The 26526-nt window shown below is 45.9% G+C and overlaps 1 protein-coding gene across 3 annotated transcripts in view; it reads right to left on the bottom strand.

Moving 5' to 3' along the window:
• Positions 1-2084: 2084 nt before the first annotated feature.
• Positions 2085-26526, bottom strand: part of LOC138665258 (uncharacterized) — a 42836-nt gene continuing 18394 nt past the window's right edge. Inside the window, exons 5-12 of one of the 3 annotated variants that reach the window (XR_011318437.1) lie at positions 26342-26436; positions 25695-25817; positions 25413-25542; positions 19579-19682; positions 4149-4228; positions 3904-4045; positions 3217-3370; positions 2085-3144 (exon numbers count right to left, since the gene is read on the bottom strand). Coding sequence is in view for 2 of the 3 variants with exons in the window: in XM_069752572.1 (XP_069608673.1) it covers positions 2340-3144; positions 3217-3370; positions 3904-4045; positions 19579-19682; positions 25413-25542; positions 25695-25817; positions 26342-26436 (1553 nt within the window). In the remaining variant the exon portion in view is untranslated. The remainder of the gene's footprint in view (positions 3145-3216; positions 3371-3903; positions 4046-4148; positions 4229-19578; positions 19683-25412; positions 25543-25694; positions 25818-26341; positions 26437-26526) is intronic. The other 2 variants (XM_069752572.1, XM_069752573.1) reach the window with 2 other exon arrangements.

Genomic DNA, 26526 nt, shown 5'->3' with positions numbered 1-26526 from the left:
GGGGGAGACAACATCCGCGTATCAAACTGGAGACACTTCAGCGTCCAAAGGAAGATGGGGAATTGGCACTGCCTAACCCAGAAATATATTTTCTTGCAGCCCAAAGTCAACATCTAAAGGGCTGGGTGCATGAGGGGTCATCTGGGGCGGTACAGACTTTAATGGAAATGGTGACAGAGAGAAGGCCGGTAGTACAATGTCTGGAGGATGGGTCTCTGGGGGCCCTGGGGAGGTTGTACCCGACTGTGTTGTTGATATGCAAGTTGTGGGGGAGGTTGAAACATATACGTGGGATTACGGGCTTGACTAGATTCTCCACGCTATGGCATAACAATAATTTACAGGAGTTTGAGGCGTTGGGGGTACTAACAGAATGGCAAGGTAAAGGGATTCAGTACGTGTACCAGATAATTGAACGGGATGAGTTGAAGTCCTTTTCCCAATTGCAGGCGGAGTTTGATCTCGGGCCGGTGGGAGAGTACCAGTATTTGCGGATGAGGCATGCTTTTGGAGCTCAGAATAGACTCGGAGGTATTAGAGTTCATAGGGATATAGTGCTAGAGTATGTGTGTAATGAAGGGACTACTGGGGGGGTTATTTCTACTCTGTATAGAGATCTGTTGCATACTTTCCTCTTAGGGTACCCAATAATGGCGAGAGATAAGTAGGAGAGGGATCTGGGCCCAATAGAGAACGAGACTTAGGAGTCGGTGCTAGAATGGGTCCCACGTCTGTCGCTGAGCGAACCGTATAGGCTATCACAGCTTTATGTGATACACAGAGTTTATAGATCTCCGAAAGTGTTATATAAGGCAGGCTTGCGGGATGACTCTGAGTGCCCGAGGTGTAGGTCAGCAGATGCTGATATTTTTCATATGATGTAGTCGTGTCAGAGACTGGCTGCTTTTTGGTTGGTAGTTTTGAGTCGTATGGAAATTGCGTTTGGGTGCGTGGTGCCAAGAGACCCTATAGTGTGCCTACTGGGGTGTGTGGATGAAATTGGAGTGGATAACAACCTGAAGATAGCATTTGCCAGATTGCTGTACATGGCCAGGAAAGTAATAGCACGAAATTGGATCAGGGAGGAACCGCCTTCAAGAAGAGAATTCCTTCAGTATGTGAAGCAAGGCCTGGTACTGGAAAAGGGGTTTTATAGGAAAAAAGGGAAAACTGAAACGTTCAATAAAATGTGGTCTCCATGGATTGCTATGGGATAGGGGTATCATAGGCATTGAGTGAATTGAAGTTCCAAATTGATGAAAATGTGACATGTGGTTCACAGTCTTAACTGAGGGAATAATCACTCTATAGCTTTAATGATAGAGGTGTTATGCATGATGAGCTGTCTTGTTGGGAGGGGGAGGGGGAAGTTGGGACTGAGGGGGGTTGTTTAAAGGGGGAAAATTTTGTATTGGAAATAAGAAAAGAAAAAGGAATGTAATATGTCAATTACAATGTTATTCTTAATAAAAATTTATTTGAATTAAAAAAAAAGAAGCAGGCAGCTGATATTCTATATGTAATGGAGTGGCCAGCGCAGTCACCAGATCTCAACCCCATTGAGCTGTTGAGGGAGCAGCTTGACCATATGGTATGCAAAAGGTGCTCATCAACCCAAACCAACTTGTGTGAGGGGCTTCTGGAAGCATGGGGTGAAATTTCTCCTGATTACCTCAGCATATTAACTGCTAGAATACCAAAGGTCTGCAATGCTGTAATTGCTGCAAACGGAACATTATTATTATTATTATTATTATTATTATTATTTATTGTTATAGCGCCATTTATTCCATTCTTTGACGAAAGCAAAGTTTGAAGGAGAAAATTATTATTTCAAATAAAAATCTTTTTTTCGGACCTTGTCAATGTCTGGACTAGATTTTCAATTAATTTGGCAACTCATTTGATTAATAAAAGTATGAGTTTTTATGGAAAACACAAAATTATCTGGGTGACCCTAAACATTTCAATGGTAGTGTATTTAAAAGGATTAAATCGATGGGCACATTATATGTTGTAGTGGACCACCTCTTTAAGAGCCTACACTAAAAAAGCTGATTCTTTTCAAAAATAAAAAACTAAAATCAACAAAATAAAATTTATTAGAAACATAGGAAAAACATAATAAATAACATTTCAGGCTTTTCATTACATAATAAAACACCCACCGATCCCTCTTCCCCCAAACCTATGGCCCTTGAACACCCAACTAGCTCTCCCACCCGCCCTATAAAACTATTTTTTTAAACTATATGCAGTATAAAAAAAATGTACAGCTATTTACAAAAGCAGGCTTCACCTCCAACCAGACCTAAAGCTGATATCTAACTAGAAATAAATTAAAAACTGGTGTACGGTGGGTTGGAATAGTCTGGAGAGGTGGAGGAACTAGTAGGCTGGCTTTCAGTGGGCCCACTGCTGGTGTAGGGAGTAGGGGGGCACTGATAAAACGTACTTAATAATTGAGAACCTGTAGTGGGCTGGGCAGGAGGGGGCTGAAGAGCAGAAAAATTAACAGGATCAGTCTGGATGGAGATAGACTTGACTCGGGGCCTTGGAAGGGAACGAGGAGGCAGTTCCCGCAGACCAGAGGCCCACCGGAGGGTATTTATTAGATCTCCAAGGTCTGGCAGGGATTCAGCAGTGTCGTAGAGTCCTGCGGCAGCATGCACAAATGACATGAAGTCATCTTGGTGCTCGGGTCGCATCTGTCGGCAATGAGATGCTAACCCGAATCCAAAAAAATCAAATCTGTCATTGCCTTCCACCCTCCAATTAGGAGACATGGATTCCCTTTCCCCTTCCAAATGCCTGTCTGTTAGCCGGAGGGCTCTTCGACTCCGTCCTCGGATGGAAGCTGTACGGGTTGGGAGCATGGGCCGTGTGGCAGGGATGACTACTGGAACAGGGGAAACAGAAGAAATTGTGACAGCAGCTATTTTTGTGGTTGCAGCTGATGTCTCCTCTACCGGGGATGGTGGTGTGGCCAACCACGATGATTCCACCTGGTCTTCCAGATCCACCTTTACTTGTTGGATGGGCGCAGCAGATGTAGAAGGAGTGGACTCGCTCTCCATTTGCTGCTGATCATATGCTGCAGGCGACTCAGCTAAGCTCTCTGTCTCTTGATAACTGCCTTGAGATCTGTTGGAAAATTTTTATAATTAAAATATAAAGTGAACAAGACATATCATAACATTTGTATTAAATACTAACGTCCAAGGTTCACAGTTGGGCATGATGAACAGCAGCTCATCATAAAATGGCATCTTGCGGCGCTTTGAGGGAGAGATCCCACTTCGGATTGCCTGGCGTCTCTCCTTCAGGAAGCGGTCACGCACCGACTTCCACCTCTGACGTACATCATCCTCTAGAATGAAAATCATGGTGTAAAAATGCTTAAAGGGACTGTCTGCACAGAATGACTGTTCCAATCAAGCACAGGCGCATGGTGCATTACGGCGCAGGCAATCATTTATATACACCTTCCCACCTGCTTGTTGTCCCTTTATCTCCACCCTCCATTTTCCTTGATTGACAGGTCTGACTTCATAGCGCCAGAGAAGGGAGGAGATAGATGGAAACCAAGCAGGTGGGAAGATGTATATAAATGAATGGCCCCACCATGGAGCACCGATACTTAATAATAATAATAATCTTTATTTATATAGCGCCAACATATTCCGCAGCGCTTTACAGTTTAACAGTTTCAAACACAAAAGTCATAAGTAACAACGTTAACAATACTTGATTTGAACAGTCGTTCTGTGTTGACAGAGTCCCTTTAAATAGCATCTAATGTATGTATTGCTCTCCATTGCTGTGCCAGCTGAACACCACTGTGTTCCATACCGAGTTTATTGATTCCATCAGCAATGTCTTGCATTAAACCATTAAACTCACCGATAACTCCCTGCTGTGGATGCGAGTATCCACCCCAGTCTGGGTATAGTATCTGACAGATATCAATCCAGGCCCTGTCTCGGCGGTGGCGGTCAGTGTACCCAAAAGAGCCTTTATCCCAAAGCAAAGGACGGGCCTGTACCTGCAAAAGATAATAAAAAAGCCTCTTTATATATATAGTTAAATGCTTGTCAAAAAAACATTTTATAACAAAAACATTTTATTTTAAACATACCCCAACATACCTTAGTTGATGAAATCCATCTTGTGGTTGTTGTTTAATCTTTATTTTCAGTTTTGAGTTAATTATATGCTTCGGGGCGGCCTGTGGGGGGAGGGGAGGTGGGGTTTATGTGGTGCTCTAATTAGGTATTCATCAGTATGGCTCCTGACAAAAAAAAAAAATCACATTCATCAGGCTGGCACTGTAGCATGATACTGTGTATAGTATGCCTTTTTATTTTTATTTAGTTGCTGGTGCTGCTTTTCTATCAAGATGGCGCCTGTGCGGGGGGGCGTGGCCTGAACGTCCATGTGAGCGGACGTGTGACAGAGCGCTCCCGCTGCTAACGCTCAATTTATCCTTATAAGCCGCAGCTGAGCGGCGATTCAAGGCGCTTACCGGCTGCAGGAAAGTCCCGGGAGTGCGGCGGTGAATAGAGGCGGCCTCGAGGTCAACAAATATGACCAGGAGGAGGCAAAGAGATGCAGGAGCCGGCGAGGCTGGGATCAGCCAAGATGGCGCCGACGCCAGAGAGAAGGCGGAGAAGGACAACGCGGCATGCCAGAAGAGAATGGCGGCGGCGGCAAAGCTCCAGCAGTTTGCTAGAGTGGAGGCCGCAGGGAACACAGGAAAAGCAGAGGAGGATGCCGGAGCAGACACAGACACAGAAGGAGAGGAGGAAAGCCCAGCAGAGGAGCAGGAGGTACAACAGGGGAGCAGGGATGGTGACATGGCAGTGGTAGTAGGGGGATCTGAAGATAAGGAGTCAGGAGCAGAGCCCACTCTTAGAGATGTCTTTGCACTGGTATCATCCTGCAAACAATCCCTCACCCAGCAGCTACAGGAGGTCAAGGGGGATACAGCCCAGATAAATGCAGCCCTGCAGAAGATTGACAAACGTGTGGGGGCTGTGGAGGAAAGAGTGAGCACGGCAGAAGACCATATAGTGCAGCTGCAGAAAGCGGAGAGGAAGTTTACTCAGGCAATATCGGAGCTGGCTGCAAAAAATGAGGATCTGGAGAATAGGTCCAGAAGAAATAACATTCGTATAGTGGGTGTCCCTGAAAAAATTGAGGGGAGGAATCCCACGGAGTATATTGAAAGCTGGCTCCTTGAGACCTTTGGTGATGCAGCACTGACAAAAGTATTTGCGGTAGAAAGAGCCCACAGGGTCCCACCGAAACCACCTGTCCCTGGAGCAAATCCCCGTACCATGCTTGCCAAAATCCTAAACTACAGAGACAGAGACATTATCCTGAGGAAAGCTAGAGACATGACGGATCTGACAATTGGAGGTCAAAGAGTTGCTATTTACCCTGACTATTCCGCCCTGGTACAGAAACAACGGATGATGTTCACGGGTATCAAGAGACGGCTGAGAGAACTGGGAGTGCAATACTCCATGATGTTTCCGGCACGACTGAGAGTGGTAGCGATGGATAAGATTCACTTTTTCCAGACGCCGGAGGACGCTACCCAGTGGATAGATCTTAACGCTAAAAAACTTAAAGGGAAAGGAGATTGAAAATGTGGGGTGGGTTAGTCGGGAGGTATTTTAATTCTTTCAAAAAGGGGAAAAAGAGATGGACTGACAGTACATTGGTAATTGAAATGTGAAGGTTGGAGGGTGGAGCTGGGTATTATTCAGGGAATGTACTGGGTGTGCTGATGCGGCGGAGAAGTACGAGGGAGGAAGGGTGTGCAGCGTACTAAAAGTTTATTTAGTTTCTTGCAGTTGTAATTTAATACAGGTTGAATTATATTGTTCTTCTAAGAATTGCGCCGAATTCTGTTATAAACGGTAGCGGGAGGCGGAAGGAGAAGGTTACGTTAACAAGAGTGTTCGCAATGGGTGATGGTGCCCCACTCTTGATAAGAGGCAGAATGTATAGTATTGGGGGGTGTGGGGGAGGGGGGGTAGGGGTGAGGGTGGGGAGGGAAGTTAGACAGCTCAGAACCGGGAGTATTGACATAACTAAGGATGATGAGTCACATAATAGGGGACCGCTTTAAGATTTTGAGTTGGAATGTGAGAGGTCTGGCGGATAAATCTAGGAGAGCTGCGAGCTTGCAGTATGCGAAGGATCAGCGGGCTTCTATGATATGCTTGCTAGAGACGCACTTGATACAGGAGAAAGTGGACGTACTGAATAGACGTTGGATACAGAAAGGGTATCATTCTACCTTTTCGACGTACTCAAGAGGTGTGTCAGTGTTGGTGCCGGTGGGAGTGCAGTATGAAGAGGTGAAAGTATGCGTGGATGCTGAGGGTCAGTATGTGGTGATACAATGTATATTGTATGGAGTGAGATTGTGTGTGGCGGCAATGTATATTCCACCTCCATATTCAAGTAAGAAGATCAGGGAGGTGCTGGAGAGGGTGCAACGATGGGAACCACTACCACTCTTAATTATTGGGGATTTGAACAATATCTGTGATGACTTTTGGGATAAAAATAAGAACACCCAGAACAGGTCGGAGGGGCACACTACAACATTTGGTACCTATGTGCGTGAAATAGGCATGATTGATCTATGGAGAGTTAGACATGTTGGGGAGAGAGGGTACTCGTGCTACTCGCCGGCTCATGCTACGCTATCCAGAATTGATATGGCGTTGGGTAACCGCCTGTTGGACACAATGGTGGGAGAGGTGCGTTATCTGCCGAGGGCCTTTTCGGATCACAGTCCAATTGAGGTGGAGGTTAGGTTGTTGGGGACACGGACCGCAAGTGGGAGAGAATGGAAGATCCATCCTAACTGGTTACAGAGTATTGATTTGGACGGTATAGGGAAGGAGGTGACGGAATTCTTTGCTTTAAATGATGGGAGTACAGATGCTCTAACTGTTTGGGATGCAATGAAAGCGTACCTGAGAGGGTTACTATTTAGAGACATTAGTAGGTGTAAGAGGAGGACAAGGGAGGCGGAGAGAGTGGCGATGGAGGAGCTGAAAGCCGCAGAGGACGAGATGGTAGTGCTGGGGACTTCTGAGGCAGAGAAAAGGTTGAGAACAGCGCAAAATTGTATGGAAAAGATTCTGCTGGGAAAAGCTGAAAGGAAGCGGGAGTTTCAGAGGGTGGCTTATTTTCAGGAGGGAGAAACAGTGGGACACATGCTATCGGTGGTAGCCGCGGCTCAGCGTGGTACCTCGTATGTACATTCGTTGGTTTCAGATGGGGGGAGCAGGGTATCTGAAACACCTGAAATTATAAAGGTCTTTGCGGACTTTTACGCGGACTTATATTCCTCCAGGGTCAATGAGTCAGCCGGAGATACGGAGACTTTCCTTGAGAGTCTGGGTCTTCCGAAATTGAGTGAGGAGGATAGGGTGAGCCTCGATGCCCCTATCACCGAGGAGGAACTGAGTCGGGCGCTGAAGTCTATGGCTAATGGGAAGGCACCTGGGGTTGATGGGTTACCAGCCGAAATCTATAAAAGTTTGGAGGAAGTGCTGATTCCCAGATTAAAGTTAGTACTTGAGGAGGCTGGATGCCAAGGGTATCTCCCAGCATCTATGAGGGAGGCTATTATAGTAGTTATTCCGAAGGAGGATAAGGATCTGGGGAAGCCTGAGTCATATCGACCAATCTCTCTGTTAACCATCGATGTCAAGCTCTTGGCCAAGGTGTTAGCTACCCGTTTGTCCAGCGTCATTGCTAGCCTTGTACATCCGGATCAGTCTGGTTTTATGCCTGACAGGTCTACAGCGGTTAATCTGCGGAGGCTGCATATGAACCTACAGCTGAAGTCTGACAACTGTGGCCGAAGGGTTATTGCATCCTTGGATGCCCATAAGGCGTTTGACAGTGTGGAGTGGGGATATCTCTGGCGGGTGTTGAAGTGTATGGGTATTGGTCCGCAATTTGTGGCATGGACTCAACTGTTATATTCACTACCAACAGCTAGAATTAGAGTGAATGGGGAACTTTCTCAGCCTATAAAGTTGGCCAGAGGTACGAGGCAGGGTTGCCCACTGTCGCCCCTTCTGTTTGCCTTAGCTGTGGAGCCACTGGCCGCTAAGATCCGACAATCGGATGAGGTTCCTGGGTTCAGATATGGGAGTGTTGAGGAGAAGATCGCGTTATATGCAGATGACATCTTACTGTTCCTGGCGGACCCGGATGAAGCCTTGAATGGGGCTATCGAGATCATTGGGAAATTTGGAGCCTTGTCGGGATTGAGGATAAATTGGGATAAATCGGTCCTCTTCGAGGTGGATGGGGTGGAGGAGAGCAGAAGTGAGCCATTGGGAGAGGGGCGGCTTAAGGTGGCATCCCTTTTCAAATACCTGGGAATATGGATCTCGATCCCAGTTACAGAGTTTTTGTATAGGAATTTGACTCCTCTCATGGGCGCCCTTAAAGCAAAAGTGGATGCGTGGAATAAATTACACCTATCGGTGGTGGGTAGGGTTAATCTCATTAAAATGGTTCTGATGCCCAAATTACTTTACGTCCTACATAATGCGCCAGTTTGGATTCCACGTGGGAAATTCCGGCAGATTAATGCTCTTTTTAGAAGCCTGATATGGGGGAGGCGGTACCCACGTATTCGCCTGGAGACGCTTCAGCGACCCAAGGAAGATGGAGGATTGGCTTTACCCAATCCTGAGTTATATTTTCTTGCAGCCCAGAGCCAGCATTTGAAGGGCTGGGCGCGGGGAGCGTCTACCAGTGCGGTACAACACTTGATGGAGAGGGTGACAAACCGAAGACCGGTGGCGCAGTGTCTGGAGGATGGCTCCTTGGGAGTATTGGGGAAATTATACCCAACTATGTTTTTGATACATAAATTATGGACCAGGCTGCGACATATTCGGGGGGTTACGGGGCTGACTAAATTTACACCGATATGGCTTAATAATAATTTGGTTGAGTTTGCGGCTCTTGGAGTGCTGGCGGAGTGGCAGGCCAAAGGAATCCACTTGGTGGCTCAGATAATTCAACAACAAGGATTAAAGTCCTTTTCGCAGCTGCAGGGGGAGTTTGGATTGAGACCGACTGGGGAGTATCAATATGCTCAGATGAAACATGCCTTTAAAGCGCAAAACAAGGGCGGTGGTATTGAGATCCAGGAGGACATAGTTCTGGAATACGTATGTGGGGAAGGGTCCACAAGGGGAGTCATTACCACCCTTTATAAGGACCTTCTACATGCATATTTACTAGACTTCCCTCTAAAAGCGAGAGCGAAATGGGAAAGAGATTTAGGCCCAATGGAGGATGAAACCTGGGAGTCGGTGTTGGAGTGGGTTCCACGAGTGTCACTGAGCGAGCCGTATAGACTATCGCAGCTGTACATCTTGCACAGAGTCTATAAATCACCGGAAGTGTTGCACAGAGCGGGGTTGCGTGCTGACTCTGAATGCCCGAGATGTAGGACTGAGAATGCAGGAATATATCACATGATGTGGACATGTCCAAGACTGGTTGCTTTCTGGTTGGTGGTAATGAGCCGTGTGGAAGGGGCGTATAAATGCAGAGTGCCGAGAGATCCGATAGTGTGTATACTGGGACATGTAGAGGAAATTAGAGTGGATAACACCTGGAAGATAGCAATAGCTAGGCTATTATATATGGCAAGGAAGGTAATAGCAAGGAACTGGATCAAGGATGAGCCGCCTACAAGGGGTGAATTCCTGAAATATGTTAAACATGGTCTCAATTTGGAAAAGGGGGTATACAAAAGACGTGGGAAAATAGAAACGTTTGATAAAATGTGGTCTCCGTGGCTCGAGCTGGGATAGTAGGTATGGGTAATGGGAGGATGAGGGCCTCTGAAAGGAAGAGAGTGCTAAAGAACAAGCGGACCTAAGTGATTCAAATGGCTCAAAGAGCCATCAATACTGGTAACAAAGTATAACTGGGTATGAGCTGTCAGGGGAGGGGGAGGTTTGGGTTTTGTTGGGATTGTTGGGGGTTTGGAAAATGTAAAATTTTGTAATATACTGGAAAATGCATAAATTGTATTGTTCATATTCGCTTTCAATAAAAATCTATTTAAAAAAAAAAAAAAAAAAAAGATGGCGCCTGTGCAGTAGCATGGATCGTAACGCGACAGATGGTACTGCATAGGCGCAGCCGCCGGCCCCATTTTGATCAAGATTTTTTTTGTTTGTATTTTTGTCATGCTACAGCGCTGGCGCCTGCCTGATGAATGTGAATTTTAGTTTTGTCATGCTACAGCGCTGGCGCCTGCCTGATGAATGTGAATTTTAGTTTTGTCATGCTACAGCGCTGGCGCCTGCCTGATGAATGTGAATTTTTTGTTTTTCAAACCATATTATATGCAATATGTAGAATAAAGAGCTGGTCACTGAGGGATCAGTGACCTTGTCAGAAGCCATAATAATAAATAATAATAATCTTTATTTATATAGCGCCAACATATTCCGCAGCGCCAACATATTCCGCAGCGCTTTACAGTTTAACAGCTTCAATCACAACAGTCATAAGTAACAATGTTAACAATACAATAATTAAAGCAACACAACTCGTGAGAGCTTACAATCTACAAAGAGGTGGGGAGATACAAAGTACAGGTGTGTATTTACAATGATGGTCCAGCCATCTTCAGGGGGTGGGGGATAGATAGAAGTAGTGAATGGGCTACACACAAACAAAATAACTGATTAGTGAACATGATAGGCCGCTCTGAACAAATGTTTTGAGGGAGCGCCTAAAACTATGCAAATTGTGGATGGTCCTAATATCTTGGGGTAGAGCATTCCAGAGGATTGTAGTCAGGAGTGGGAGGTACGGATTAGGGCAGAGGTTAGTCGAAAGTCATTTGCAGAGCGCAGAGGTATGTTAGGCTGATAAACAGAAATGAGGGAGGAGATGTAAGGGGGTGCTGCACTGTGAAGAGCTTTGTGGGTGAGAACAAGTACTTTGAATTATATCCTGTAATGAATGGGCAGCCAGTGTAATGACTGGCGAAGAGCGGACGCGTTTGAGAAACGATTAGCTAGATAGACGACCCTGGCTGCTGCATTAGGGATAGACTGGAGAGGGGAAAGTCAAGTGAGGGGGAGGCCAATTATTAGAGCATTGCAGTAGTCCAGACGAGAGTGGATCAGGGCGACAGCGAGGGTTTTTGTTGTTTCTATAGTGAAAAAAGGGCGTATTCTAGAGATGTTCTTTAGTTGTAAGCGGCACGAGCGGGCAAGAGATTGTATATGGCAGGTGAAGGAGAGATCGGAGTCAAACATAACACAAAGACAGCGTGCCTGCTGCCGGGGTGTTATTATGGTGCCACCCACAGAGAGGGAAACGTCAGGTTTAGGGAGGTTAGTAGATGGCAGGAGCAGAAGAAGTTCAGTTTTGGAGAAGTTGAGTTTCAGATAGAGAGTGGACATGATGTCGGAGACTGCGGACAGACAGTCAGTGGTGTTCTGTAGTACAGCAGGAGTAAGGCCAGGGGATGACGTGTATAGTTGTGTGTTGTCGGAATAAAGATGGTACTGAAAGCCAAATCTGCTGAGGGCCTTCCAATTGGGGCCATGTAGAGGGAGAAGCCATACAGAAGAATATATAATCGGAGAATCACATAAAGACAGACCGACCGCCCCAAGCACGAGCATATCATTAACTCAAAACTGAAAATAAAGATTAAACAACAACCACAAGACGGATTTCATCACCCAGATATCATTGTAATCAGTATAATGGCGCCGACCTGACACTGTCCTTAGGTTACTGTGCACAATCCTGCTGACAGGTTCACTTTAAAGAGAATCGGTCAAGACCACTGACTATTCTAATAAGGCCACATTCGCACGCTCAGTATTTGGTGAGTTTTTTACCCCAGTATGTGTAAACCAAATCCAGGAGTGGCTGATAAATACTGAAGTGGTGACGGGTTTCTATTATACTTTTCCTCTGACCGTTCAGCTCCTGGTTTTGGCTTAGAAATTTTGAGTTAAAATACTGATCAAGTACTAAATGTGTGACCGTGGCTTAAGATGTAAATCTACAACCATGCTGCAGTCTTGATACGACAGTTCTGCAGACAGTCAGTCACACAAAGGGAGGTATGATTAGAATATGCAAGACACAACTACTCCAGAGAAAGGGATTCCTTCCTGCCGGACAAGTACTGTCTTATAAGTATATGCAATGCTGCAGGATAAAACTACACTCTTAACTGATTAATGTAACTTAAAAAATTAAAGATTCAAACACTTTATTGTTCTAAAGGAGTAGGTGTGTACTAGCAGTTGGAAACAGTCAGGTTCTGTAACAGTTTACATTTAATGGGAACCTGCAGATAAATAGCATTACAGTGCTGTGGTATTCCCATCTCCAAGATCCTATCCCAATATGTAGCAGGTGTAATAATAATAATATTAGCAAATACCCCCAATTAGACATGTACAGTAGTATAGTTTTTCTTATTCGCTATGTCTCTATCCTCATGTACAGGCATTGCAGGACCTTAGGTATCCATGCTTACCTCCACTGAGGAAGTGTCAGTTAGCTAGTTGCCAGTGGTCGTAACCATGAATACCTAAGGTCCTGCAACGCCTGCACATGAGGAAAGAGACATAGCAAATCAGAAATACTAAATTATTATTATTATTTATTATTATTATACATTTTTATAGCGCCATTTATTCCATGGCGCTTTACATGTGAATACGGGGCAAATATAGACAATTACATTAAACATGAGCAGATAACAAGGCACACGAGTACATAAGGAGGGAGGACCCTGCCCGCGAGGGCTCACAGTCTGCAGGGGGTGGGTGAGGATACACTAGGAGAGGGAAGAATACTAAACTACATTTCTAATTGGAAGTAGTTACTAACAACAGGATTTTTGGTTGCTTACCGTAAAATCTGTTTCTCGGAGCCTTCATTGGGGGACACAAGAACCATGGGGTGTATGCTGCTGACACTATCCACAAAAAAAGTTAGCTCCTCCTCTGCAGTGCACACCCCACCGACTGGCATTCTGAAACTTAGTAAGTGAAAAAGCAGTAGGAGAAAACGATAAGGTTGAGAACATAACCACAGATATCAAAACTGTAAGCATGAAAAACATTCCTAGAACACAGAACAAGAAACTGAACAATCATGGGAGGGTGCGGTGTCCCCCAATGAAGGCTCCGAGAAACAGATTTTACGGTAAGCAACCAAAAATCCTGTTTTCTCTATCACCTCATTGGGGGACACAGGAACCATGGGACGTCCCAAAGCAGTCCCTGGGGAGGGAAAACAGACTTCCATCAGGTCAGAGGACTCACCACTGCCGCCTGCAAGATCCTTCTGCCAAGGCTGGCGTCCGCCGAAGTGTAGGTATGGACCTTGTAAAATTTGGCGAACATGTGGATGGAAGACCAGGTTGCCGCTTTGCAAAGCTGTAGGGCGGAAGCCCTGTGGTGCACCGCCCAAGAGGCGCCGACTGTCCGGGTAGAGTGAGCCTTAAAGAAGTTGTCCACTACTATAACTTTTTTTTCATAAATCTTGCTATTATGTGCCACTGAAAACATCCACTGTGTTTATTTTAGCAATATTACCTTTTATTATGCTGTAGCAGCACATCTTCAGGTTAATCGACAACTTCCTTTCTCCTGACTTATTGTGCTCTAAGGGTATGTGCACACGATGTGGATTTGCTGCGGATCCGCAGCAAATTTTTCCACGCAGAAACGCTGCACATCCACACTGTGATGTACAGTACAGTCCCATCGGACGATGCCTGCACACAGAGACACACACACACCAATGAGACAGAGACACACCCCCTGTCCGTAGCAGACCCACCACACAAAGCAGACCCACCGCACAGCCCCGCAGACCCCCCCCCCGCCCACACACTCCAGCACCTTGCGCAGAAGCCCCACTGCCAACAGATACACCGCCGGCAGATTCACCGCACAGACTCCCCCACCGCACCACCGGCCGCACGTCCCAGCACATGAGCACGGCCAGCAGACCCCAGCCTCGCCCGCCCGCAGACCCCTGCCCCGCCCACCCGCAAACCCCAGCGCCGCCCACAGCCCAGTCACTCTTGATGAGTGACCGCTGTCTGTGGAGGCTGGGTCACGCCTGCTCGTGACGTCACGTCAATTTCCAGAGTCTGGAAATTGACGTGATGTCGGCGGAAATTAGCGGCGGCTACAGCCTGGGGGTCACGTGACCTGGACTCAGCCGCTGGCATAGCGCCGCTCACAGGCGAAAACGGCAACATAAGGTATTTAGAAAATTTATTAGGGGCCCGGGGGGATACATTGGGGGGTTAATTGAAAGTAGTGGACAACCCCTTTAACCCCAGGAGGAGGCACTTTGTTCTTGACTCAGTAAGCCTCCAAAATTGCCGTTCTGATCCAGCGAGCAATAGTCGCCTTGGAAGCAGGCAGGCCTCTACGCGTGCCATCAGGATTGACGAAAAGCGAATCTGTCTTCTGAAAAGAAGCTGTTCTAGCCAGGTAGACCCTCACCGCCCTGATGAGGTGTAGCTTATTCAAAGAACGCTCTAGAGGATGAGTCAGAGCTGGACAAAAGGAAGGTAGAACGATGTCCTCGTTGAGGTGGAACTTGGAAACCACCTTCGGAATAAAGGAAGGCAGAGGCCTCAGGAGCACCTTGTCCTGATGGATAACCAAGAAAGGAGGTCAACAAGACAGGGCTGCCAACTCTGAAACATGTCAGACAGAGGTGATGGCCACCTTCCAAGTAAAGCACAAAGGGGGAACCCCTCAGGACCTCTAGAACAAGATTGAGATCCCAAGAATCCACAGGAGCCCTGTACGGAGGAGCAGCATGTGCTACTCCCTGCAGGAAGGTCTTGACCTGTGGTCGGGATGATAACGTCTTCTGGAAGAGGATGGAAAGCACTGAAACTTGACCCTTTGAGTTACTAAGGTCAAGACCCGCATCCAGTCCTGCCTGGAGGAAGGCCAAAATAGAAAGAAGGGAAAAAGACATGGGTGAAACGTGGTTGGACTCGCACCAACGGAAATAAGCCTTCCAGATTCATGGATCCTGGAAGACGAAGGCTTCCTGGCCTGGATTATAGTGTGAATGACCCGATCTGAAAGCCCGGATGCTCTTAGAACTGCGGTTTCAATAGCCACGCCATCAAACTGAGCGACCAAGAATTCAGGTAGCATATCGGACCCTGAGACACCAGGTCGGGTCTGTCTGGAAGCCGCGTCTTCGAGAAGGTTGATGATCTCCGCAAACCAAGATCTCCTGGGCCAATCCAGGGCGATCAGAATGACCGGCACCCTTTCCGCCTTGATCTTTTTCAACAGCTTGGGAAGCAAGGAAAGGGGTGGAAACAGATAGGGGAGCATGATCTGCAACCAAGGAATGGCCAGAGCGTCGACGCCCGATGCGAGAGGATCGTGGGACCTGGAGACGAACCGAGAGACCTTCCTGTTGATTCGGGACGCCGTGAGATCCACATCCGGAGTCCCCCATCAAAGACAAATCTGAAGGAAGACCTCCTGATGCAAGAACCATTCCCCTGCCGCAAGGCCCTTGCGGCTGGGGAAAGAGCACAAGGCCACTGATCATCAAGATGGCTATCAGTGCTGCCATGATCTTTGTGAAAACCCTGGGAGCGGTTGCGAGACCGAACGGCAGGGCGACAAACTGGAAATGCTCCTGATGTACCGTAAAACGAAGAAATCTGTGTTTGTGATGTCCCGGAAACATAGGGACATGGAGGTAGGCGTCCTGGATGTCTATGGAGCACAGAAATTCCTGAGCCTCCATGGAAGCGATTACCGAATGAAGGGATTCCATCCTGAAGTGTCTCAGACGAACCCTCTTGTTCAGCAATTTGAGATCCAGAATGGGCTGAACCTTGCCGTCCCTTTTCGGTACCACAAACAGGTTTGAATAGAAACCTGTGAACCGTTCTTTTTCTGGAACGGGAAGGATTACCCCGGATTTGAGGAGGGATGCGATGGCTGCAAAGAAACCCGGAACTAGAGCGGGGTCTCTTGGAGGGCGGGATTCGAAGAAACAATCCCGGGGCCGTGAAATGAACTCTTATTTTGTATCCTAAGGATACAACTTCCCTGACTCGTGTCCTCCACTGAGGTGATCCAGACGTCCCTGAAGAAGAGGAGACGGCCGCCCAGCTTGGGAGGTGCGCTGGGGAGTTGCTCGAGTCATGCCGAGGTGGATCTTCCAGTCCTAGACCTGGAAGATCTATCTTGGGAGTAGCGGGAACGCCAGGAAGGAGTGGTTCTAAAGGATACCGTCTTCTTCTCTTGACGTGCCTGTGAGCTCTGCTGCTGCTGGGAAAAGGAGTTTAACGCCGCAAAAAGACGAAAAGGCCGAAAGGACCAAAATTGCCGCCTAGGAGGCCGGTGAGGTTTGGACTGGGGAAGAAGGGAGCTTGTGCCCCCGGTGGCGTCCCTAATAATTTGGGCCAGCTTGGAACCGAAGAGACGAGATCCCTGAAAAGGCAGACTGGTAAGGGACTTTTTTGATGACAAATCCACCTGCCAGGCCTTGAGCCAAATGATACGACGGATGGCAACAACATTACTGGACGCCTGAGTGGCACAAGATGCGGCGTCCAGCGAAGCAGAGACCAAATATTCCCACCACCACAGAAATCTGGGTGGCAAGTTCCGCCAGCTGTTCTGGTGGAGCTCCGGCCAGAATGCCCCGATGGAGTTGTTTGGCCCATTCGGATATAGACTTCGAAACCCAGGTGGAAGCAAAAGTCGGGCATAGGGTAGACACGGCCGCTTCGAAGGCCGACTTCGCAAAGGATTTCATGGAATCTTTCAGAGACGCTCCGCCAGACAGCGGGAGGACTGTTGGTGGAAAGTCTAGAAACTGGCGGATCCACAGAGAGAGAAGAAGTCCAGTTGGCGATGAGATCCAGAGAAAAAGGATATAAGACGCCATGGTGCTTTCCTCTTTGAAAGCGTCTGGTTGGATTCTCTCTTTCTCTGGTCAGAAGCTAATCGAACTCAGGATGAGGAGCGAAAACCCTGGAAGGTGTTTTAGACCATCTAAATGAAACCACCTGATCTGCGGGTTCCGTAGAGGAATCTTTGATGCCACAGGTCTGATTGATCGCTCCAATGAGACTCTGACCCATATCCCTCATGTTATTTGGTTCGAATCCAGCTCCAAATTATCCTCTGAAGGCGCATCAGAGAAAGCGTCACCTGACTCAGGGGAGGAGGATCTGGGAAAAGCCGATCGCAGAGAAGGACCGTGGGGCGAGATGGAATGGGAAGAGGAGTCAGACCGGCGTTCCTGTCTGGATCTTTTGCGGACTATAGTGGAAGGCTTGGACGGAGCTTTCTGCGACCCGCTGGCTACTGCGGGAGTCTGCAGGGGCAATCGATCGAGCACGAACCAAGGGTCTGGGACACCCGTGATAGATCCACTACCGATTATGACATAGCGGAAGCCCAACCTGGGGTGGAGACCTCACTCTCAAGCGGAGCAGCAGGGGGATCCTGCGCGGTGGGCATAATGGGGTTGCTGCAGGCCTGATAGAGGGGAGAGGACTGACCTGAGGGAAGCTTACAGTTACAAGATGAACACACAAAGTGCTTGACTAAGGCAGAGGAAGTAGAGGAAGAAGTAGTAGGACGATAGAGACTTGGCTTAGAATTAGCCATGACGAACGGGTCTCAGAGAAAAATGCCAGAAGGTTAGGGGACAGGAGGGCAGAGGAGAGTGTCAGTCTGCATGGCAGAGCTACTCACAGCAGACGTCCTGTAGCTTTCCGGCTGTAGGCTGCAAAGATAGAGCAGGTCCTGCAGAAGAATCAGCGCCGAATCCCACGCCGAAAATGGCAACTGCCAAGAGATGCAGGGTCACACTGTGGGCGTGAGGTAGCAAAAGCCTGCTTTCCAAGACCGGAAGAGGGGGCGGAGCCAACCGTGCGGTAGGGAGCCGAAATCTCTGGAAAAAACCTTCGCCTGACTCAGGTGCCTTGCGCTGGACTTGGGAGGAGCAGGCGGAGCCGGTCATAAAACACCCGGGGGACCAAGAAGGTGCCGAGCGCAGCAGGTGAGTCCGCTCTCTATGTCGGGAGTGGGCGGGGCTAAACACGCGGTCCGGGAGGACAAAGATGGCACCGTGGGTGGAGCTCACCGGGAGAACAGGAAGAGGAAGTGAAAGATGGGCGGAGTCGTGGTGCTGGACAATGCCCGGACAGAAGCCGGGGCCTAAATTAGTAACCGGCGACGGGAATACAGTACGGCTGCCGACCGCCGATGGGAAAATAGCGCGGCCGCCTGCAAAAGGCCCCCGCACAGACGCCGCGGCGACCCCCACCCCGTGCGACCCGCTGGGGAGAAAAGGAAAGCGCTGGGTATGATGAAGTACCTGCAGGAGAGAGCCTCCAGGTAACCCTGAACGAGCCCTGCGCCCCCCGCCCAGAACAGTCCCTATCTGAGGAGGGGGCTAATGAATACTAACCTCATTCATCCCACGTCGTGTGGAGACCTCACTCTCATGAAGGTAGAGTCCTGGGACGAGAAAGAGAGAGCGGTACCTCATTCCAGGAAATATATCAGATGTCCAAATGCTGATGGACGTCCTCGTCTCCACCAACCGACAGGCTCTGGAGGGCGAGTGGGTGGGAGATGGAGCTAGGACCGGTCCTAATCTCCTAAACATGCTTGTGTGTTAGGGGGTCTTGGTCCTGCTGTCGGATCTATGAGGATAAGGGGTGGCAGTACACGCCGTACGCATAGTCCGTATTGTGGGATTACAGTTGTGACTGCTCACACTGTATCCCTCCGGAAAAACCTGAAAGAAAACTTTGCACATTGAGGTAGATGACCTCCTATACTGACACTAAGCTAAACTGAGTTTCAGAATGCCAGTCGGTAGGGTGTACACTGCAGAGGAGGAGCAAACTTTTTTGTGCATAGTGTCAGCCTCCTAGAGGCAGCAGTATACACCCCATGGTTCCTGTGTCCCCCAATGAGGCGATAAGAGAATTTGTTATTACACTTACTACATATTGGGGTGGCATCTTGGAGATGGAAATACCCCTTTAAAGGAAGTGGAGCTACTGGGAGAAAATTAACTTTTTTCTCCCAGGAGCTGCCAGCCTTCAGCCTTAGGGGTGTTACAGGAAGCGATTACAGTCATCGTGCACTGTGAGTGGCGGCTTTAAAAGCAACCTGCCACTTTGACAGCTTGCGGTGCAATATATCTGCAGAGTGAAATGTCAATCAAAGTGTTAAAGATTACAGCTATGTGTGAGAGAAGCGGGGAGCGATGACTGCAATTGCTCCATGCATACTCGCATGACTGAAAGCCGGCAGCTCCTGGGAGGAAATATTTCTTCCAGTAGATGAACTTTCAGTAAGGTGACCGGACAGCAGTGGAAAGCCACTTACCCTATATCTGTAGGTAAACGTTTTCTGAGGCGACAGGTTCCCTTTAAACATAACAGCTATTATCGTAATCATCAGCCACATCTACGACATGTTCAGTGATGCTTACTTCAGAGATCAGTGTGCCAACGTCCATATCCATCCTCCGGTAGACTTTCCTGGGTGTTGCCATCCTGCCTCTCCTTTTCCCACCATATGATGACTTCCGGGATGCTACAGAGAAAGTTTCGGCCTCTTTATAAAGGTTGGTTTATTTTTCTTTATGCTTTAAAAACTGAAACTGCATGCACATTCATGCCAAAAAGCAATCACATGCATTTGCAGCAAATTGTTCACCTCCCATTTATTTTAATGGGAGAAATCTGAGCAGAATTCATACGAAATCACTGTCATCAACTTGATGCTGTTTTAACTTGCAGAACGGATTTCAAATTTAAGTGCAGAAAAATTTGACATATATCAACTGCGGCACAGATTCACAGTGAAAATAATGGGAGACAGAATTCAAGTGGATTTTACATGGATTGCAATAAGGAAAACCCATCAGAATCTGTCTATTTTATCTGTGTAAACATGCCCTTAGGATAATTTTAAAGAAGCATTTTAATCAAAATATTTATCCTTTTAATATATTGCAATCATCATATATGCCACTGTGTACTTACAATTGCTCATTTTACCTTTCTAGCCAGTTAATTCTACTGTTTTCCATTAGGTCTCTGACATCACATGATTTAAAACTGACTAGCTGAATCTTCCTAAGCTCTGTGTAGAAACAGGAGGTCAATTTTCACTGTACAAGTCATAAGTCACTGCAAAAGTCCCTGGCAGGGAAAAGAGCAGAGCTGATGGGTCAGGGGTTAAAGAGCAGAATGATTTCTGCGGGGACAAGAGACTTCCTGTTTCTACATGGAGCAGAGAAAAAGAATTATCTGGGTAGAAAGCCAAAATTAGCAATTGTAAGTACACAGTGCTGTATAATATGATGCTATATATTAAGAGGATAAAAATTTTGATGGGAGGAGTGCTTCTTTAACCCCTTTACCCCCGAGGGTGGTATGCACGTTAATGACCGGGCCAATTTTTATAATTCTGACCACTGTCCCTTTATGAGGTAATAACTCTGGAACACTTCAATGGATCCTGGTGATTCTGACGTTGTTTTCTCGTGACATATTTTACTTCACGCTAGTGGTACAATTTCTTTGATATTACTTGCGTTGATTTGTGAAAAAAAATCCAGAAATTTAGGGAAAATTTCAGTTTTCCAAATGTGAATTTTCATACCCTTAAATTACAGTGATAATTCACACAAAATATTTAATAAGTAACATTTCCCACATGTCTACTTTATATCAGCACAATTTTGGAACCAATTTTTTTTAAAGGAAGTTATAAGGGTTAAAATATGACGAGCGATTTTTCATTTTTACAACATCAATTTTTATTTAGGGACCACATCACATTTGAAGTCACTTTGAGGGTCTATATGATAGAAGATACCCAAAAGAGACACCATTCTAAAAACTGCACTCCTTAAGGTGCTGAAAACCACATTCAAGACCTTTATTAACCCTTCATGTGCTTCACAGGAATTTTGGGAGGTGGAAAAAAAATAAAAAATATTTACGGTAACTTTTTTCACCCCAAATTTATTTCAGATCCAATTTTTTTTTATTTTGACAAGGCTAACAGGAAAAATGGACCCCAAAATTTGTTGTGCAATTTCTCCTGAGTACACTGATCCTCAATATGAGGGAGAAAACTACTGTTTCTGCGCACGGCAGAGCCCGGAAGGGAAGGAGCACCATTTCAACAATTGATGAGCTCCATGTCGTGTTTGGGGAGCCTCTGATGTGCCTAAACAGTGAAAATCCCCCACAAGTGACACCATTTTGGAAACTAGACCCCTTAGGGAACTGATTGAGATGTGTAGTGGGCACATTGAACCCTCAAGTGCTTCACAGAAGTTTATAAAGTTGAGCCGTAAAAAATTTTTTAATAAGAGCAACAGGAGAAATTGCACGATACAATTTGTTGTGAAATTTCTCCTGAGTACGCCGATACCCCATATGGGGAGAAAACTACTGTTTGTGCGCACGGCAGCGCTTGGAATGGAAGGAGCGCCATTTGACTTTTTGAATGTAAAATTTCCTGAAATCATTAGCCACGTCATGTCCCATTTGGAGAGTAGAAACTCCAGACAAGTGACCCTATTTTGGAAACTATATCCCTCAAGGAATGTATTTAGATGCATGGCGAGCACCTTGAACCCCCAGGTGTTTCACAGAAGTTTAGAACGTTGAGCTGTGAAAATAATAAAATCACATTTTCCTCACAAAAATGTTGTTTTAGCCCCAAGTTTTTAATTTTTCTAAGGGCTAATAAGAAATTGTTTTTACAACAAACTGAGGTCCATTTTTTCCAGAGTGCACCAATACCCTACATGTAATCAGGAAGTATTTTTCAGGCACAGTGCAAAGCTCAGAAGGCAAGGAGTGCCAGATTTTACTGTTATGGATGGCAGGTGCCATGAGAGCCCATGAGGTGCCAGATCAGCAGAACCCCCCCATAATTTACCCCGTTTTACAAACTACACCTACAATTAATTCATCTAGGGGTGCAGAGATCATATTGGCACCATGGGTGTGTCACAAAATGTTATACCATTGAGAAGTGAAGAAAAATAACTAGATTTTTACCATCAAAATTTAGTTATAGCCCCAGATTTTACATTTTCACAAAAGAAGCGGGTAAAAATGGCACCAAAATTTGTCCCACAATTTCAACTGAATGTGGCAATACCCCATATGTGGCTGTACAGTGCTACTTAGCCATGCGGAGAGACTCGGGAGGAACGGAGTGCAGATTTTACTAGAACAGTTTGCAAACTCCATATACAGAGCCCTTAATTGCTAGAAGAGGAGAATCCCCTCTCAAGTGACCCCCATCATGGAAATTATACACCTTTGGGAATTTATCTACAGGTGTAGTGCTGATTTTAACTCCATGGGTATTTTCTGGAAACAAAGAGCAATGAATGTTGCCGAGTGAAAATTGCAAACTGCCACTGTATTGACCAGTATGTTGCAGTCACCAGTACCATTTTCAGGCACATTACATTTTTTGATCACTTTCTATTCCGATTTTTGTGAGGCAGAACGAAAAAAAAACAGCAATTTTATGAATTTCTTTTTTTTTTGGGGGGGGGGAGGGGTATGCTGCTCCATGTGTTGTAAAATTGATAAGGCCACGCTGAACTTTCTTCCCACCTCTCATCTAACTTGCTCCTTGACAATTTACAATCTGGTTTCCGCCCCCATCACTCAACTGAGACAGCCCTGACCAAAATCACTAACTACCTACTTACAGCCAAAGCTAACGGACAATATTCTGTACTCCTCCTTCTAGACCTGTCCTCTGCTTTCGACACAGTTGACCACTCCCTCCTACTACAGATCCTCTCCTCCTTTGGCATCAAAGGCCTCGCCCTATCCTGGATCTCCTCGTACCTTTCCAACCGCACATTCAGCGTCTCCCACTCCCACACTACCTCCTCATCCCACCCTTTCTCTGTTGGAGTCCCCCAAGGCTCTGTTCTAGGACCCTTACTCTTCTCAATCTATACTCTTGGCCTAGGACAACTCATAAAGTCCCATGGATTCCAGTACCACCTCTATGCTTATGACACTCATATCTACCTCTCTGGCCCAGACGTCACCGCTCTGCTGTCCAGAATCCCAGAGTGTCTATCTGCCAAATGCTCCTTCTCCTCTCGCTTCCTCAAACTCAATGTGGACAAATCTGAACTCATCATCTTTCCTCCATCTCATAGATCTTCCTTATCTGACCTATCTATCGCAATTAACAACATCACGCTTTACCCAGTACCGAATGTCCGCTGCCTCGGAGTAACCCTTGACTCTGCACTGTCCTTCTAACTGCACATCCAAGCTCTTTCCATCTCCTGTCGCCTCCAGCTCAAAACTATCTCCAGAATCCGTCCTTTCCTCAACCTTCAATCTACTAAAATGCTTGTGCATGCCCTCATCATCTCGTGCCTCGACTACTGCAACATCCTTTTCTGTGGCCTTCCTGCTAACACCCTTGCACCTCTCCAGTCCATCCTTAACTCTGTTGCCCGACTAATTCACCTCTCTCCTCGCTACTCCTCCGCTTCCCACCTCTGCAAATCTCTTCACTGGCTTCCATTCCCTCAACGTATCCAGTTCAAATTACTAATACTGACCTACAAAGCCATCCATAACCTGTCTCCTCCATATATCTCTGAACTAATCTCCCGATATCTTCCCTCACGTGATCTCCGGTCCTCCCAAGACCTCCTACTCTCCTCCACACTTATTCGCTCCTCACCCAACCGCCTCCAAGACTTCTCGCGAATATCCCCATCCTCTGGAATTCTTTGTCCCAACACGTCCGACTATCAACCACATTCAGATCCTTAAGACGGGACCTGAAAACCCACCTCTTCAGGAAAGCCTACAGCCTGCACTGACACCGCTGCCTCCTCATCACTACCGAAGCTACCGCCTCACCAACACCGGAGCTCCTGCAACCCTCGACCTATTGTCTCCATCCCCACCATCCTGTAGAATGTAAGCCCGCAAGGGCAGGGTCCTCGCCCCTCTGTATTAGTCTGTAATTGTTAGTTTGCGTACTGTAAGTGATATCTGTAACTTGTATGTAACCCCTTCTCATGTACAGCACCATGGAATCAATGGCGCTATATAAATAAATAATAATAATAATTATAAGGCAGTTTTATTTTTCGGGTCAGTACAATTACAGCGATACCTCATTTATATCATTTTTTATGTTTGGCGCTTTTATACAATAAAAACTATTTCATAGAAAAGATAATTATTTTTGCATCGCTTTATTCTGAGAGCTATAATTTTTTATTTTTCTGCTGATGGAGCTGTATGATGGCTTGTTTATTGCAGGACAAAATGACATTTTCAGCGGTACCATTTTTTTATATCCGTCTTTTTTTATTGCGCTTTATTATAGCCGTCTTTTTTTATTGCGCTTTATTCCACTTTTTGTTCAGCGGTATGATGATAAAGCATTGTTTTTTTACTTGTTTTTTATTTATTTTTTATTGTGTTAACTAAAGGGGTTAACTAGTGGACCAGTTTTATAGGTCGGGTCGTCGCAAACACGGTGATACCAAATATGTGTACTTTTATTGTGTTTTTTTAATTCAAATATTTATTTAGAGATACAATATCTTTTCATTTTTTTAATTATTATTTTTTATATATATTTTTGCAATTATTTAAACTTTTTTTCCTTTTATCCAACTTTTTACAATTTATTTTGTCCCAATATGGGACTACCATTTTTTGCAGGCTGATCGCTTCTACAGCATGGAGATGAAGCAGCATGCCCATGCTGCAGAAACTGTCAGCTCTGCACTGACAAACTTGCTCATCATGCACTGTGTTCGATCACAGCATTTCGTGGGTTAAAGTGCCGGGTGTCAGCTGTCAGAATCAGCTGACACCGGGCGGTTATCACCCGCACACCCCCTGTGTGCGAAGGGGATCGCGATGACGTAATATTCCAACCCTGGTCAAATAGGCCCAGGGCACAAGGATGCAATATTACGTCCAATGTCAGAAAGGGGTTAATAACTGAAACAAATTACGGTTAAAAGAAAATAGTTTTTTTCTTGATTGTCCCAAGATAATTAATAAAATGTAAGTATGAAGCTAGTGTAAAAAGGCGTTGTGGAAATAAAGGTGACATTTACATTGTTGTCATGAAAAGGCTTTGCTTACTCAAACTAGGATAGCCCTATGAAAAAAATAATTAAATATCTGAAGTAGGTTTGTAAAAATGAAGACAACAGAACAAAATATCTTTCTACAAGGGGATTACTGTACACAGACATTCAAGGTGGATCTTCACTGAACTTACATGTTTTTTTCCCACTTTTGCCCTTAGTTTTGGGGGTTTCCTCCTCTCTGCTTTGCTGGTTACTCATCACATAAAATTCTTCCTCTTCTGATTTTATCTCCACTTTAATTCTGGCCAGATCACTATCATCCTAATTTGACATAGGTAACAATTTAATGCAATACAAGAGACAGAGAAGTGCAAGAGATCAGCATAAGAACCCACTAAACATCCAGAACTGTGTGACCACAAAGAACCAAACAATCCTTATACAGGTTTGATAGTTTACTTAATTTTGTCTACCGGATCATACTGTAGCACGTTATCATTATCCTCTGGACAATGCTGGGAATAATGCGGACTGGAACATCTCTCTGACTCCTCGTCTTCATCTTTCACATTAGTGTCAAGCTGATCATCATCACGCTGAAAAGCCAGGGTAAAAATAATTTAACGGTAACTTGTGTCTAATAAGTTAATGTTACAGCGAATCTATAAGCAGATTTAATCTGAAAACAGCATCATGCAGAGACAGAGACACTGATTCCAGCAATGCATCTATTACTCACTAGGATGTGTGCTGTAGTTTCAATAAAATCGGCGTTATATCAGCAGGAGAGCACTACAAGACTAGCTGTCTTGTGCCATACAGTCCTGCTCCGTGTAACCCTTCCCCCACCACTGAGTGGCAGCTTTCTGTCATTATACAGGTTACTGCTAATCAGAAGTGTGTCTGGAGTCATTCATGGCTCAGCATTCTGAGCACTGCTGGATCTGCAGCAGAGACAACAGATATTTTATTAAAATGACAGCATGAAGACCAGCAAGTGAAACATTGCTGGAATCAGGGTCACAGCCCCTACATCACAATGCTCTCAGACAACATAGAAAAAACATGGTGACAGATTCCCTTTAATGAGATATGTTTTTCAGACTTTGGTTCCATCTACCTGATAATCTTGTGTAACACTGTCCTCTTCATCTGAATCCTGATCATACACTGGACTGGGGAATCTGTTTGGTCTTGTTTTCTTACCGGATCCATCTGTAAAAGAAACATACACAATAACTAAAGTGCTTCAGAATATGTTGGCGCTATATAAATAAAATAAAATTATTATTATTATATTGTAAC

Source organism: Ranitomeya imitator, chromosome 2 (genome assembly GCF_032444005.1).
Source record: "Ranitomeya imitator isolate aRanImi1 chromosome 2, aRanImi1.pri, whole genome shotgun sequence".
NCBI lineage: Eukaryota > Metazoa > Chordata > Amphibia > Anura > Dendrobatidae > Ranitomeya > Ranitomeya imitator.
Note: the sequence above shows the minus strand (reverse complement) of the source record. Positions and strands in the feature narration are given on the sequence as shown.